This window comes from Haliotis asinina, chromosome 4 (genome assembly GCF_037392515.1).
Source record: "Haliotis asinina isolate JCU_RB_2024 chromosome 4, JCU_Hal_asi_v2, whole genome shotgun sequence".
NCBI lineage: Eukaryota > Metazoa > Mollusca > Gastropoda > Lepetellida > Haliotidae > Haliotis > Haliotis asinina.
In genome coordinates, this window is record NC_090283.1 from 35,621,036 (window position 1) to 35,637,270 (window position 16,235).

The following is a 16,235-nucleotide window of genomic DNA, read 5'->3' on the forward strand; positions in this document are numbered from 1 at the left end:
AGAGTGCTTGTCTTTGGGGGAAATATTTGTCCCGCAAGACGTACACGCCGTAAACGCGTATAAGCCAAATATGCAAGGCATAAGCTAAGAGCGAACATACATACGAGCATACATACGTATAAAACGCTATTTATCACGTACAAAACATTGAAAATTACATGAACACCCACAACATGAACTAGTTGGTACAAGACACAATATTTCAACATGCGTGGACGCCGGCTTCCCGTCATGGGAAAGCAACACGTGCGTAACCCACGGGAAAGCCGCCATAATACAATTCTAGTCACAGACAAACAAGGTAACTTGTGGTTTTAAATATGTTCTGTTTCTTTTTAACGAACGAATAAACCATACATCAGTAGAGGAAGACTCCTGAGGTATCTTCAAGCATGTAATTGCAACCTTGTAGATACGTTATAATCAACAAAAACGACTTTTTGTTGAGTGTACAATATTTTACTAAAACATTGATACAACTGTCACCTGACATTTTCCGGCAGCAGAAAATGCATGTAAGTACCCCAAGGACGATCTCCATGAAAAAGAATGTCTATATGCAGACAGATCCCAATATCATAAATCAGTATGTGTTTTTATTAATGGTCTAAAACAGTAGTGCATGAATAGTGTATGAACATACTGGGGGATGACTAGGCATCAGACTTATGTAAAACACAAATGATTCAGTTCTTGTCTATACAATCAGTGTCTCACTGACAGCATTTTATAGAAAATGAATTATGTAGTCAGAAATGTTGTCGCCTGATATGTCATTCAATGCAGCAGTCTAGACATGAGTTACCCACCTGTAAATGTAACACTGAGACGATGTGGCAACCACTAGATGAGCAAATGACATAGAAAGTTTGATGACTCTGTCCCGGAAGTCCAGCTTCTCCCCAGCATCATTCATCACATTACGGATACAGATTTGTTTACTTGCTACGAGCGTGGCTTCAAAGTTCTTCCATTCTAGTCTCCTGGAAAAGCAAACCTACATTGACAACAAACAAATATATGATACATGATAAAGAAACAAAACACTGTCACACCGGCAGAGGCGAGGAAGAATGTTGACCACGCTGAGCTGTCCTCAACATTCCACAACAAAATCTAAAAAAAGTCAGTGTGTATATGGGATGCATTTGTAGAGCACATAATAATCACCTTGAAGATACTCAGTGCTGCTAAATACACTGCTAATTGTGCACACAGTGCAGACATTAAAATACCCTGAGGTAACCCAAGCTGCCTGTGTGTGGCACTAGAAGGTTAACAGTCATATGACCATCTTATTCCACCAGGTACCCATTTATGACTGGGAGAACAGAGGCAATTTTTAACAAACTCCCATAGCAGGGTACTGAGACTTATTCGGCTCAAAATAAAGATGAACATGCTCATCTCCACTTTGGCTGCCAATGTAACGTCCATAAAATTTCAGAGCCCCGTCTTGGGATTCAAAGCACAGACCTTCTGATATGAAGTCAGACACCTTGTCAACAAGACCAAAGAGGTTAACTCCCGTCAGCAAGCTGACAAGGTACGGATGTCATCTGTCGATGACTCTCCACACCCTGCTACATATGCAGAACCTCTGATTACGAGACTATACTGTAGAGTAATGAATTGAAACCATAAATGCAGGAAAATAAGATACACAGAATACAGCAAGAAAGTCAAGAATTTAGAGTTTATGGGAACATGCTCCATATTGCCCTACCTCTCTATAACATTCGCAATGATGACCTGGCCATTCCCGCATGCTCCTGCCACTTGAGTTCCATCACTCGACCATGCCAAGTTGAAAACACTGCCTGTATTTGGTTTCTCAAGGGCATAGGACCACTGCAGAGAAAAATGAATGCCATGAATACCTTTAGATGCAGAGCAAAGAATATTTTCTCAAAAAAAAAAAAAAAGAGCTTACAAATTATTGAAACTAATAATTAAAAAAATCATTACAGATAGACCTGTTAAAAGGTTTTTACACCTGCAATGGTCTACACAGCATTGACTACTTTTGTTAGCTTCAATCACACACATACTTCAACAGTTTCCTTTTGAAAAGTTTTGCATTAATCCCTGTTGACCTTGTGCACTGGCCCACTCTGCGCTAAGCCAGTTGTGTTTACAGTGGTCACAAAGAACGTGCAGTGGGGAAGATGACAAAATCAGAGTGGGCAGTGAATTATGTAGGCTAAGGTAACCACAAAATCTTGTTCTAACTGAAGAGAACTCATGTTTTAGGTTATCTTGTTCAACATTGTGCCTTATTTGCTGTAGGCATGAGAATTAGAATTTATGAAAAGTACACCATCAAACTGTGCTCAGATACAATTGTAGAAACAGAGCGGAACCAGAACTTATGACAAAGATCTGTGGTGCACAGTGAGAGGTAGACTAATGCTTAGTCTCTGAATATATAATTTTGATTGCAACAAACAGACCTATTTAACTGAAAAGGAGCCCAAGGCGGACCAGAGATTCAGAACCTGGGGAAATCTAGACTTAGTACTGCCGGGAGGGCTTGGCTGAAGGGAAAACAATGTCTCTAAGGTTGAGGTTGGCAAACACCTTCCACAAGCAGCCCTCCACTATAGATGATATCGGACAGTTTCCGTGAAAAGCAAGTGTGAACACCAGTGCTCTGACTTCAAGTATTTTGGAGGTTCTAGCCCTGCTGCCTAGTAGGCCCTCATCATAATGGCTCACATAAAGTATGGTTTTGTCATCCTTGAGACTTCTATAGGGGATGACTAGGCACTTGAACCTGTTAAATCTGCAATTCGACACTCGAGGTAGTAGAACTGGAGATGGGAATGTGTATACGTATAGTCCTTCCCATGATATGCTCAGGGCATTCATTGCCCAGACTTGAGGGTCTGGCACTGATGAGATGAATGTCAGAAGTTACTTGTTGAACCTTGTGGTGAAAAGGTCTATGAGGGGAGATCCTATTGCCTTTATGATAAGCCAGGAAACAGTATGGGTGGTGTATCTATGCTCTTGGCGATAGGTGAGGTATATGGGATAGAGTGTCTGCTTAACTTCTTCATTCCCGGATGTGACAAGCCTTAAGCCGTATGTTTAACTCATCTGTGACACTGAATAGAGGGAAGGTGAGCTGGAGCAGACTTGGTGATTTTGTAGATGTAGAACGCCACTATTGAGTTGTCAGTGGACCATCAGCAATCAGTTGATCAATGGGCTTGTGCAGAGTTGTATGGCATTTATTGCTGCTTTAATCTCCAGTGGCCGTATGCATATCTCAGGCCTAGCTTATGTCAGGCTTAAAGCACTACGTCAGGCTCAGCGGCGCCTTCCTTTTAAGCGGCATGCACAATCGAGGCATAGTCACGGTGTAGCTAGGCCTGGTGTAACAGTTCTACGCCTAGGAGTAAGCATGCTATAATTAGATTTCGAACTTTCGTGCCAAAGAATTTCGCAGCATTCATTGATTGATCCATGATGGCTGACTTCCGTAAGCAATGAAAACCCGTGACGGTGAAATTATGTGTTTGCTAGAGATGTATAACGACAGGAAGACTATTCTGCAGTCCCGGCTGACGAACTCGGTAACCAATAGACAGAAACAAGAGGAATGGAGAAAGATCACGGCCGTGATCAACTCTCTATCGACCGGTGTCAGCCGGGACGTCGAAGACATAAAAAAGAAGTGGAAAGACCTGCTGAGAAGGGCTAAGAGGGACATCGGTGCCATGGAGAACCTGTATACTGGTGGTGGACCCCAACCAAAGGAGTCAACATATACATCGTGGGTGCTGGACATCACTGGGCCCCAGTTGTCCTTGCTTGTCGGGATAGAGGAGGGTGTTGAATCCCGCCAACCTGACACAGCAGCGCTTGACCTCTCTCAAACATCGACCGGGTCCCCAGTGCCATCAACATCAGCTGCTTCTTCCCTCAATAGAGCTGCTACACCACTCGGTACCTCTAAGGCTACGGCACCATGCGACTCGTTCACGAGTCATGGTATGTGAAGCTACTATGCATATCAATATTTTTTATCTATTACGCAGACACTGATTAAAATTTAGGCTAGATGTTCTATTGGTTTCCAAATTTTAATGTAGGTCATTTTTACATAAGCTGTCTTGACAACTTGTTTGATTATCCAGGGACATAAGATTTCATGAGCCATTTATATCCGTACACTTCACGCAATTACTGAAGTGATAGGGACACCATCCTAACAACTCTACTCACGGTCAACTGGTGTACATTGATGGTGTCACTGACAACGTTCTGAAATGAACCTGTAGCATAGAAGCGCAAGGCAACGAGCACTTGCAACTCGGAAGATAAAGTGGATCTGCGGTAAACACCACGGTTGATGTCATCTCCGAGTGAATGAACAATCCTGAATATGTCGATTCTCCGAAACCTGAATCGACTATGAAGATCAAGATCGTCAAATACTTCCAACGGGTTCGTTCTGTCTCTGAATATCCTGTTTCTGTTCAAGTGTCGTCTGCAGTGTTGGTAAACTACGGCCGCCATTGATCAGCTACGCCTGGCTTATGCCACCTAGGTAGGTGACGTAATTCTGGGACATAAAGTAAGGCGTAACTTTTCTAACGTCATGCGCTTGGGCGCAATTCACATTTATGCCCGTGGTTGGATTTACGCCTGAGATATGCATACGGCCACAGATGATTTATGTGGTGGTGTTCTTCTTTTGACCACTTCCCTGAAACCACTTCGTTGTAGAAATGTGCCCTTCATTCTTATAGCGAAGCATCCACGTTGACGTGCAATAAAAAGCAGTCTCTTGAAGTTGCCTGGTAGAGCAATCTTGTTCCTTCTGTCCAGGTATTCAGCAAGGAAACCCCTGTAGTGGACAAAGTTGAAGTATGGACCTGAGGTGAGAAGACTGCCATGTTCGTAGAGATGACTGTTTTTGGAATCATGGCTTAAATCTTGCCTCATCAATCTTCCGGTAACATGATGTCGTTCTGTTTGATGACAAATCTTGCTGACTGCAGCAGAGGGCCCCCGTGTCATTGCGAGCATTGAAGATTTTTTTTAAACATAACAATTTTGAGAAGACCCCCCACCTTGAAACACTTCAGAGTACAATATATCTAGAGAAGATCGTACACTTCGGTGTATCCCACCTGCCTGTTTTTCTGATCGCTAAGCTACCATCCCATGCAATCCATTAAAACTTCATCTAAACATAATCATGGGTGACTGGCCTATCTATCAACACTCATGACATCTACCAGTTCTTTAGTATCATTTCTACAAGTCGAATGAAAGCCAATTTTGACTATCAACAAAACAATTTTGACACAAAAGGCAGATGATAGCAGGGATGATAAGGCTGCATAAAGGGGGTGTGGACAAAGCATTAGTCTGCTTGCCGGAAGGCACAATGTTTTCATTAAACTATCTGAGCAGCAGGTCCAGTGAGTGGTGCCTTCACAAACCTTCCTTTTGTGACGCCGATGTTCTTCCTGCTGCGAAAATCGTTTGTGGAAGCTGTGGAAGGCTGATGTGGAATTACTGGATAGTGAAGGTGATTCACTTTTTCCATCCCTGCCTAGTTTTCTTGGACGTCGAGGGCTTGCGGACGCGACTTCCTATTCGTGAACATCATCTTCATTCGTAGACTTGTGGGACGAGGACACTGATCTCACAGGAACATGTTTCTGAAGATTTGTGCCTCCACAAACATCCTCGGAGGGTTCTGATGTGAGCCTCTCTTTTTGGCGAACTGTTGCTCCATCATAGCCATCATCTGTGTAATGAACTCCTTCATGAAGTAACCCAGGTCGAACTTCTACGTTGAAGTAGTCTGCATTGATGCTCTGGTCTTAATGGTAGTTTAGGCAGCAGTATCTGAGGGTGTGCACGTACATCTGCTTCAACAGGTGAATTGAGAGTATTTCCTCATCCGATCAATCACATGTCTATAAATATAACACAAATAACGATTAAATTGCAAATCTGAATACTGTATCTGTTACAGAAACTGGAAGAACATGATTAACGTATGACTGGCATTGGAGGAAAGGATGTTGTTGATGGCTGGTACCTGCAGTCACTGCAATATTTCATCAAATGTAAACAAACCACATTACGATCAATTTATATCACATACTATGAAAAATTTCTCAAATGTTAGCTAACTATAGCCAAAAAAATATACATGCTTGCCCAACCATCCGTATAAAGGAGTGCATGACAAGCATGTTTTGGTGGGAAAAGGGAGGCAATCCATGGGTGAGTGAACTTTCACATCTGCTTTACGGGAACTGTAAGGGATTGAAATGTTCCACAATCATTCACATAGAGGGAGACAAGTCAGGATAAGGAAAAATAAGTAAGTTAGGGCTGACCCCCCGAAGCTGGTTTTCTTACTGGGTTACAGCAAGACAAAAAGAATTCAATCTTTCACTTCCGCAGCCCAGTCAGCCTTCCTCCGGTAGTCAAACCAACCTTACTGGAGATGGGACTTGCCCCAGGGGAAGGCACAGAACCCGGCCAAGAATATCTTGGTCAAAACATCTCAAATCCACACTACTTGAGTGTGCGATGGCGACTGGATGGCCTGATAATCCACGTATTAATGGCAAGTCGCTGAAGCTGCATTGGGACAATGCCATGCCCATGTATGCTTACCTGACGGAGCAAAATCTCCGAGATCAACTCCGGCGGCTAAAACATCTTATGCCCCCGTGAGCCAGTTCAATCCACAACTGGTGCCCATCAGGAAGCTTTGCAAGAGCAAAGTGCTCAAGTGGCAGCAGACCCCAAACTTCTGATGGACGTCCGCGTCAACCTCTTTCCTCTTCCTGATGGAAACTCTTCTCAGAAAGAGCCAATTGGCCCTGAAATTTTGGACCCTCACTCTTCCTCTTCTTCAGTTGCAGACCTTACCGAAAATCCTGTGTACATTTTGTTTACATCTATTTATGAGGAAATTTGTGATTTACCTTTAGAGAAACGGAGGCCAATTAAACAACTAAACATGTCTTTTCCCAAAAATGAAATTGATTTACTTAATGAAATTATCTCTCTAAAACTCCCTGCGGACTGTTCGTTACATGAAGTAAATTGTTGTGTCTATGCTGCCGCTCAAACTTTGGAGGAACTTCACACAGTTTCCAAAGAAAAATCTCCCAATACTAAGAAAAATAAACCAAGAAAAAACCGGTTTGAAGTAAAATTAATAGAAACTAGAAAATATATTTCGTGGATAGAGCTGTGCCTGAAATTAAGGTCATCAGGGAATCCCATGTCTAAACGTCAAAAGGCAATTTGGAGAAAATTAAAATTACAGTACAAGACAACAAAAGAAAAGGTACTTCTCCAAATTGTTGATTCCCTTAAGGCAAAAATAAAAATTTGGACTGAAAGAAAAAATGGGAAAAGAGAAACAAATTAATCAAACAAAATAAACTATTTAGAAATAATGAAAAGCAATTTTACAGGCAACTCAAGACAAGTGGTGTTGATGAGCATGACAAACGGCCTCCCATGGCTGCCAATGAAAGGTTCTGGAAACAGTTGTGGTCTATACCCGGTGACTGTAACCTGGAGGCACCATGGGTCGATGATTATGACCATGCAATGCATGAGAAAGTAACTAGGTCGTTTGTGTGTTACATCTCACCAGATTGCCTGAAAAGTGTCATTAAAAAGTCCAAATCTGATACAACTCCAGGGCCTGATGGCATTCGAAACCGGTATTGGAAACTGTTTCCCTGTGTCCAAACACCATTACTTCACTGTTTTAATTCTCTTGTGGACACAGGTGATGTTCCTCCATGGTTCTGCAAAGGTCGTCGCACAATACTGCTTCCCAAAAAAGGAGATTTGACTGATCCCAAAAACTTCCGCCCTATCACATGTCTGAATACTCAATACAAATTATTCACAAGGTGTTTGACAAACCTCGTGTCATCTTACTGCTCTTCTAATGACATAATTTACAGAGAGTAGAAGGGGGCGAGAGAGGGATGTTGGGGGTGCAAGGATCAACGTCTTGTACAGAAAATGATTTTGGAAGAGGCTAAGACATACCACCGCAACCTCTCCATGTGCTGGATAGACTACAAACAGGCATACGACTCTGTCCCTCACGAATGGATTCTGAAGTCTCTTCAGTGTATTGACCTCCCTGATTTACTCAAGTCTTCAATGAGTTGCTGGTCGACTCAACTTGAGATGTACTCGCGAGGGCAGGTGCAGACTTCAGAATCTATTGCAATCAGAAGGGGAATATTTCAGGGGGACTCCTTCAGTCCTTTGCTTTTTTGTCTGTCTCTAAATCCTTTGAGTTTTCTCCTCAACAGGGAAGAAGGGAACCATCCCGGACCTCCTCAGCACAGATCCCCAACACCTCTTACTCATCTCCTCTACATGGATGACATCGAGTTCCTTGCCAAAGGAGAGACCAATTTGAAAGAACAGGTTCTCCTTGTCGAGTCCTTCTCTAATGATATTGGCATGACTTTTGGACTCGACAAATGTAATACTCTTCATTTGAATCGTGGCAAGGTAACTAATGATGGATTGGTCAAGTTACAAGGGGGAGGAGTTATTGAGCATCTTGTGGAAGATCAGGCATACACCTATTTTGGAATGCAAGTTCGAGACAAGCTCCAGAAAGTCCAGATTCAGGGTAAACTTCGGGCCGAGTATAAATCTCGATTAAAGAAAATCTGGAGCTCCGAGCTAAATGCTTGAAACAAGGTCAAAGCCACCAATACCTTTGCTGTGCCAGTCCTCTCCTACTCCTTTGGAGTAGTTGATTGGACAAAACAAGACATCCAGAGTCTTGACCGCCTGACCAGAAGGATCATGTCTGATAACAGAGCACACCACCCTCGTTCCTCTCTTAATCGTTTATATATGCCAATCAATTCGGGAGGTCAGGGTTTGATTAATGTGGAAGCTCTTCATGATAGAATTTTATTGTGTACTTTTGCACATATTTATTTGTCAGATGATCCTCTGGTGATGCACGTCAAGATTCATGATGAAAGCAAGGAATTCCACAGCTACTTTAAGCGTGCCCAGGTTGTTGGACACAATTTGAAATTTGAAGTTGATTTTGTTGATGGCGATGTACTGCTGGACGGTACAGTGATGGGAGTAAACCAGGTGAAGTCTTTCACCAAGTCTGCCCAGAGTCGGTAATTCATGGAGAAGCTGTCTGAGAAGCCACTTCATCGTGTGTATATGCAGTGTGTGGAACAGAACAGCGATCCAACCGACTCCTTCGCCTGGATGAAGTCGGCTGGTCTCAAATGTGAAACTGAGGGCTTCCTTTTCGCTGCTCAGGACCAGTCACTTCCCACTCGCAATCGCCAGAATGTGATTCTTAAAGAAAATATCAATATGAAATGTCGTCTTTGCAATAAATTTACAGAGACTGTCCAACACCTTGTCAGTGGATGCCCTTCCTTGGCACAAACAGCATATCTTAAAAGACATGATGGCATGGCTCGCTGCTTTTACTATCGTCTCCGCCATGCCTGTGGCTTTGACTCTGAGGTCCATCCATGGTACGACCCTGAACATGTCCAGGGCGTCCTGGAAAATGATGCTTTCAAACTTCTCTGGAATAGGCCAATATACAGCCTGAGACGAATTCCAGCCAACAAACCTGATCTTGTCCTTTTTGATAAAGCCAATGAAATTATTTATAACATTGAATTTTCTGTCCCTTTTGACAGCAATGTGATTGGCAAGATTCAGGAAAAGCATGATAAATATGCGGACCTCGCCTTTGAAATGTCTCGCTTACATCCCAAGTACACTGTCGTCAGGCTCCCCACTGTTCTCGGTGCCCTTGGTTTGGTACCTCCTGATCTCTTGGCGCAGATGAGGAGAGTGCCCGGGTTCTCCACCGGAAGCACAGCCCTTCTGACAATCTGGGTAATGCAGAAGGCTGCAGTGTTGGGGAGCCTTCATATTCTCCGAAAAGTTCTTGGTGGGTTCGACTAGGCAGTGTTTCCTGGGAGAAGTCCCATTCGCTGTCTGGGCTGCGTGTAGAGGGGGCGAGGGCCCTGAGCTGATGATGAGCTTGACCAGCCTGACTGTGCCAGGATCACCTGAACCCTCTCTGCCGCATTTCAATTTTTAATCTGTAAAACATAATAAGTCATCTTTCATAGCGCACAGAGTCCAAACACCAAGTGATGGCTCGTGGCGCTTTTGATAAGACAGCTGTCTAGACATCAGGGTAATATTTTTGGAAGAGGAAAGTTTTCAGCTTTGACTGGAAGGTAGACAGTGTTTCAGTGTTTTTAATGAAGACGGGCAGATCATTCCAAAGAAAGGCGGATGAGAACGAGAAGCGTCTGTGTCCAAAGGTTTTCAGTTTGGCTGTGGGAATTTTGAGTAGTGAGTTGTTGGCTGATTTGAGACAGCGAGATGGAACAAACTCGTTCACTAGGTAGGACAGGTGGGATGGAGCCGAACCATTTATGCAGCGGTATGTGATGCACAGGATCTTATATTCAATCCTTGCTTTGATCGGCAGCCAGTGCAGTTTGACAAGACTGGTGTGATGTGTGACTGCTTCCCGCTTCTGGTGATGGTACATGCAGCTGCATTCTGAACGCGCTGTAATTTGGTGACAAGATCCTGACAATCTGGGCATAGAATGTAAACGGCTCTCACAGATTTAGGTTTGTTACATGTGGTGACAAAGAAAAGAGACATCTAAAGAAAAGAGACATGTAAAGAAACAGCAGGGTCAACTTAAGTCTATCCCGAGGATTACAAAAATCTACCAGCAGATATCTGAATTTACAAAAACTAATGCTTACATGATTAAAACAAATTAAACCTAAAAGTATTGGGGAGGTTTTCTTGCTGTACAAGTTGGAAACTAGGGCACATGAGTGCTTTGCAGGAAACACGCAAATGGAGTAGATTTATGTGGGCCAATGCACATGGGTGAGGCAAACTGAGATGGATGTCAATCCTTTCAACAGGAAACCACTGAAACATGTTTGCGACTCAACACAAGTGGTAAGCACAATGTAGACCAAGGTAAACTAAAAGCAGGTGGTTATTCCAATATCAACATGTGAAAATTAATTCCTGCCCTATGGTTGACTCATGATGAGTTAAGTGATGGCTGAGAATTAGCCACTCTTCTTACACCCAAATACACAGTAAATACCAACCCCGCTCCTGTCACAGAGTCTGAGGGTATTGAAGGATCCAACAGCAAACATCTCCCCGTCTGGTGTCCAAGAAGCTGAGGTAATGGGATACTCATGAGGTGAGCTGCTGTACATCAGTCGGCCGTAAGTGTCCCACACCTGCAACAACAGCTGTACATTTACACCAACTACAGTTGTCATCAAAGGTTCTACTCATCCTTTAGCAAATACATATCAATGGCTGCTGAAAGATGACATAAGGCCAATAGGCTTAGGAAATACAGTTTGCTCACAGCAGCAGTGTTGCCCAAGCTGAACTTGGGATTGATGCATAGAAACTCCAATATTCCCCCTGTACAGTAAACAATGGCACCGAACAATGGCACATGATTTAGGTCAGCTTTCATCTCTTTACTTAGTTTAGTTAACCTAATAGCTTCAGAGCAAATTTGCTGGAATTTTATAATTTGTTTCTGAATTCCAATGAATGCCTCTGAACATTTTCCATTGTTTATTTATTTACACAAAGTTGTCTTATGTATGTACAGAAGTGAAACATCAGTAATCTGTTGTCTGTATGGCCTTGTAATCAAACTGTAACAGGTTTACGTCGTCAATGGTCATGTTTACATAATTCAAGCAGCACTTCAAGTTTCATAAAGATACTGCAGACAATGTGCTGTTCACTTGTTATATATGCAGTCTGTCAGACTTCAGAGCTTGGGAGTAAGTACTGGAATGAATATGATGTGATTCAGAGTTGCTGACCATATACCACCAACTGAAATGTAATAGCATGGTGATATGTTTACTGTCAGTACACCAGAAGACCTATTTTACTAGATGTTTCACTGCCATTCTAGAAATAACTGAGTCAAGAACAAAACATACAACTTTATGGATGGCAACTTCTTCTTTATGGCATTATGCAATGTTTCTAGGTAGATTCTTACATTGTTTATTTTAGCATGATAATCATGTAAGAATCTACATAAATAATTCCTTTAACCCAATAAACAAGAAGTTGTCATCCATAAAGTTGTGTATTTCATTTTTCACTTATTTCTACAGTAAAATTGTAAATATTTGGATTTCAGAACAAGGGGTGCTTTTTGTACAAAACTCATAACGTTTAGATAACAACCTTATATTTGCAGTCTTCAGCACCAGACAGGATGAGGTTATTGACAGGATTCCAGTCAGCCACCAACACTACCCCATCATGAGCCTTCCACTGAAATATAAATTTCAAATTTAGAAAAATCATTATTCAGTTCATGTTACGGTTCTGATATCAGTTAACTCTAAATTTCATAAAATTAAAGGAAAAATGTTGTGAATGACAACTGAAGATTGTCTAGATGTTCATTTAAAGAATAGAGATAAAGACAAAACTTCATATATAACCACAATATACTGGTTCTAAGTGAAAAAACATTTTTTAGTTACAGTGTTTTGTTGGTTTGCACCAGGAAATACAGAATTTACAAGGGTCTCATAGGCCCTTATACACCCTTTTAAAACACTGCGCGACGAATTTAGAATATTTTGCTATGCTTAAGATCTCTATAATTTGCTTATTTTTCAGAAACCACACTTAATAGAAAATAACATGAATTGACAATAAATGTAGACTGTCACCAAATTTGAAGATGTTGGGTACAACAGTTAATGAGATATTGCATTAAGTTGGAAAATTGTTCCAAGTGTTGTGATGACCTTGAAAAAAAATCTGTGTAACCCCAAAAGAGAGAACTCATGAAACTTAAGAAACAACTCATTTAGATAACATGTTTGTCCTACTTTCTAATGTTGACATTTCATGCTTGCTCAAATGACAACAAGTCAAGCATCCTTACTCAGTGCTTCACATTCAGACTGAATAGGTTTAGGCACCTAAAAATACATGCTACTCAACACAAGGTCTGAATTCACTCTGGGTCTGAACTGGCTTCTTTGTAAAGTATTTGTCTGATATGAATGTCAGAATGAGATGGAGCTATTCTTTCTCAGTACTTCTCCCATCATAAGTTCTGAAAATATTCCTTGGATCAGAGAACCTTCATCTTCTGCCAGCTCTTGGTTTCATTTCAGGGTATTGGAAAGTTGGAAGGTGTTTCATGTAGGATTTCTGGGATGAATGGTGTGCAAAAACAAACGGTCCAGCCCTTCTCTATTCATGCATTCAGTAATCATGCAGTCATTACATGTAACAACGCTAGCCTGCTCTTCTTGGCCTCTGTGTTAAAGATGTCAAAAGCAGACTCTATTGCATGCAAACATTCACTCAGGCAAAAGGCACTGGCATGGGATAACTGCCTATGCATTGATCAACTTCCCTGATCTCTAATTAGCACCATGAGTACAGCTGAGGAATTTCCTCAAAACATTGATGCAGTGAGATCTACATGCTCCACTACTGCTGGCAGGAGCATGTGCACCCCTGAGGGGATTATGATCAAAGACGCAAATAGCAACCAACTTCATCAATACAATGAGTACCACCCCTTGTACCATAATATTTTCAGATGTCTTTTCAGAAGGTCTTTCAATCATAGCTGAAGTGATGGTATCATCTGCATAATTATGGTACATGACAAAATGTTTGTCAAAGTGAATGTCATATCTCAGTTATTGCAAACTTTCGCTTAACACAACAGGAAGAAACCAAAGCATCCTTGGACTATGACAAATCCCCATGTGATGTCATACAGCTTCAGTATCATCTATATCAACTAGCCATGTGATGTCATACAGCTTCAGTATCATCTATATCAACTAGCCATGTGATGTCATACAGCTTCAGTACGATCTACATCAACTAGCCATGTGATGTCATACAGCTTCAGTACCATCTACATTAACTAACCAAGTGATGTCATACAGCTTCAGTACCATCCACATTAACTAGCCATGTGAGGTCATACAGCTTCAATACTATCTACAGTAACTAGCCATGTGATGTCATACAGTATAATGTAAATATTGCATAATTTAACCTTAGTCAGAGAACTAATCTCTCAGTAAAGTAGTTATGTAAGTCAGCTTGGGGGGTCATAGCCATAGCTTGGCCTGTGACTGAATTTCTCTTGTTTCTGTAGCATTTGACAGGAGCTGAGGTAATAATACTGCAACATTTCTTTTCTATGGCTACTGATGCCATCTCAAAACTGCATGACTGTTATAGGACTGTAAGTTAATTTAGATTAAAAAAAAAAATTTACTTTCTAAATGGCATTGTTTATTCGTACTTGCATTTTTGTATTTCTATATTTATAACAAGGAGGTTAGAATGTTGTGATTTAGTCAAGATAAATATGTCTTTCTACATATATATAAAGGTGGGGGGTAGCCATATATATGAAGTAGAATATCTGTAACTATAATAAAGGATCACTAGAAATTTCAAGCATTCTTGTAAACATGGTTTCATCCCCATCTATGACTAGTTCTGTTGGTGGAAAACTGAGAAACAAATAAAGGAACACACCGATCAAGTGGTGGGTAAGAGTTTTGCCAGTACCCGTCCACCCAAAACATTAACTTATGAACTGTCACTCAAATTAATCACTAGTTATACCGTCAATAATGCGTATAAGGCATGACAAACAATATATGACCTGCAATAACTGCCGTTCATGTATTCAGCCTCAGGAATCAAACAGGTGTCCACATAGGTTGAGGTCAGTATAACAACATCGCCATATGGAAGCTATATTCCATACAACTGATCAATACTCAAAAAGTACAACTTACCTCTACTGCCCTCCCAAGTAAATGGAGCCAATGTCATCTAGGATTTGCACAAAAATGTCTTTCTCGGCACTACAGCGATACATATTTTTGGCTGGATGTAGAGCAAAGTAGTGTCGCCCAGTGTGTGCTGTTGGTAGTTGCCTTTTGATGCACCACCACCAGTTTTCAATCAAGTTTGTACAGGCACCGGTGGTGGGATTGGGTAATAAATACAATTAACCATTACTGGAAATGGCGGATTATTTGCAAATCATTTGTGCACCAATACTATACTGCATACACTTACCTTCAAAGTTCTCTAAATGGTTGATTGTACTATGGGTGTAACCCAGGTCAGACAGTCCGTCGTAAGCCTTCCGACAGTCCGTAACAATATGACTACCCCACACCACTTTCCTACAAATAACATCAAGTAATGTCCATCGGTCGTGCGTCTCTAAAGAACAAGAAAGAACTGTCTAGTATCCCTACAAATACCACCCGAAACCCTCTGACCCTCTACCATCATACCTCTATGATACTTAAGTTTCCAAAATTCACTTTTGTCAATTTCCATTGTCAAGCCAGCCCCCACCAATTCTGTTCGAACCATTCTTTTCAACCATCGCAAAGCATACCTCTTTAAAATACATGAAATAGTCTGATACTGTTGAGGTTTCCAGGACTTTCCCATTACCATCACAATCAATACTTGTTTCTCTGATTGTGTCTGCATATGACACTTTATGAGCAAAGCAGTAGGTAAGCAAAACAGTTTTTCTCAGTGACGAAATCGAACCAGAAAACAACGTACCCCACTGAGCTGGAACTTGATTTTGGTTACTTTTTTAACATACTTTGCAGTCATACTAGAAACGATAGTCAGGAACCTTATCCTTATGATTGATTGCGTAAGTATGAGTTAGTACTTGCTGACAGTTAGGGCAAGTTGCTTACGTTGGTAACATCCCGTACCGCTGGTAAAAAGAAAAGTGTTCTCGGTGCTACCTACACGTGAAATTAAAAAGAAAAGATTCATGGGAGGGTGTTGTTTAGCATTGGAACGTGTAACAACCCAAGGTGCTGGAGGAGGTGCTGGGGCGACACTACAAGGGGGTGTGGGGTGAGACACTTCATCAACAGCTGAAGGTGTCGGATAGCGTGGAGTGAGACAGACTGGAAGGAGTCTGCAGTGTTTTTTTTGTTACACTTACGGAGGCGGCTTGTTTCAGATGGTTTAGCATGGTTTTCGGTGAAGAAGGTACAAAGTGAACAGGACATTTAATAATGCATTTAGGGTGTGCTTGAGCGGGAGGAAACGACGTACTAGGATTTGCAGGAGGT

General features: G+C 41.6%; 1 protein-coding gene across 1 annotated transcript in view; it reads right to left on the minus strand.

Moving 5' to 3' along the window:
- Window positions 1–16,235, minus strand: part of LOC137281520 (intraflagellar transport protein 80 homolog) — a 67,720-nt gene that overhangs the window by 35,305 nt on the left and 16,180 nt on the right. Inside the window, exons 6-9 of the mRNA XM_067812796.1 lie at window positions 12,301–12,390; window positions 11,178–11,315; window positions 1,727–1,851; window positions 810–983 (exon numbers count right to left, since the gene is read on the minus strand). Coding sequence (XP_067668897.1) covers window positions 810–983; window positions 1,727–1,851; window positions 11,178–11,315; window positions 12,301–12,390 — 527 coding nt within the window. The remainder of the gene's footprint in view (window positions 1–809; window positions 984–1,726; window positions 1,852–11,177; window positions 11,316–12,300; window positions 12,391–16,235) is intronic.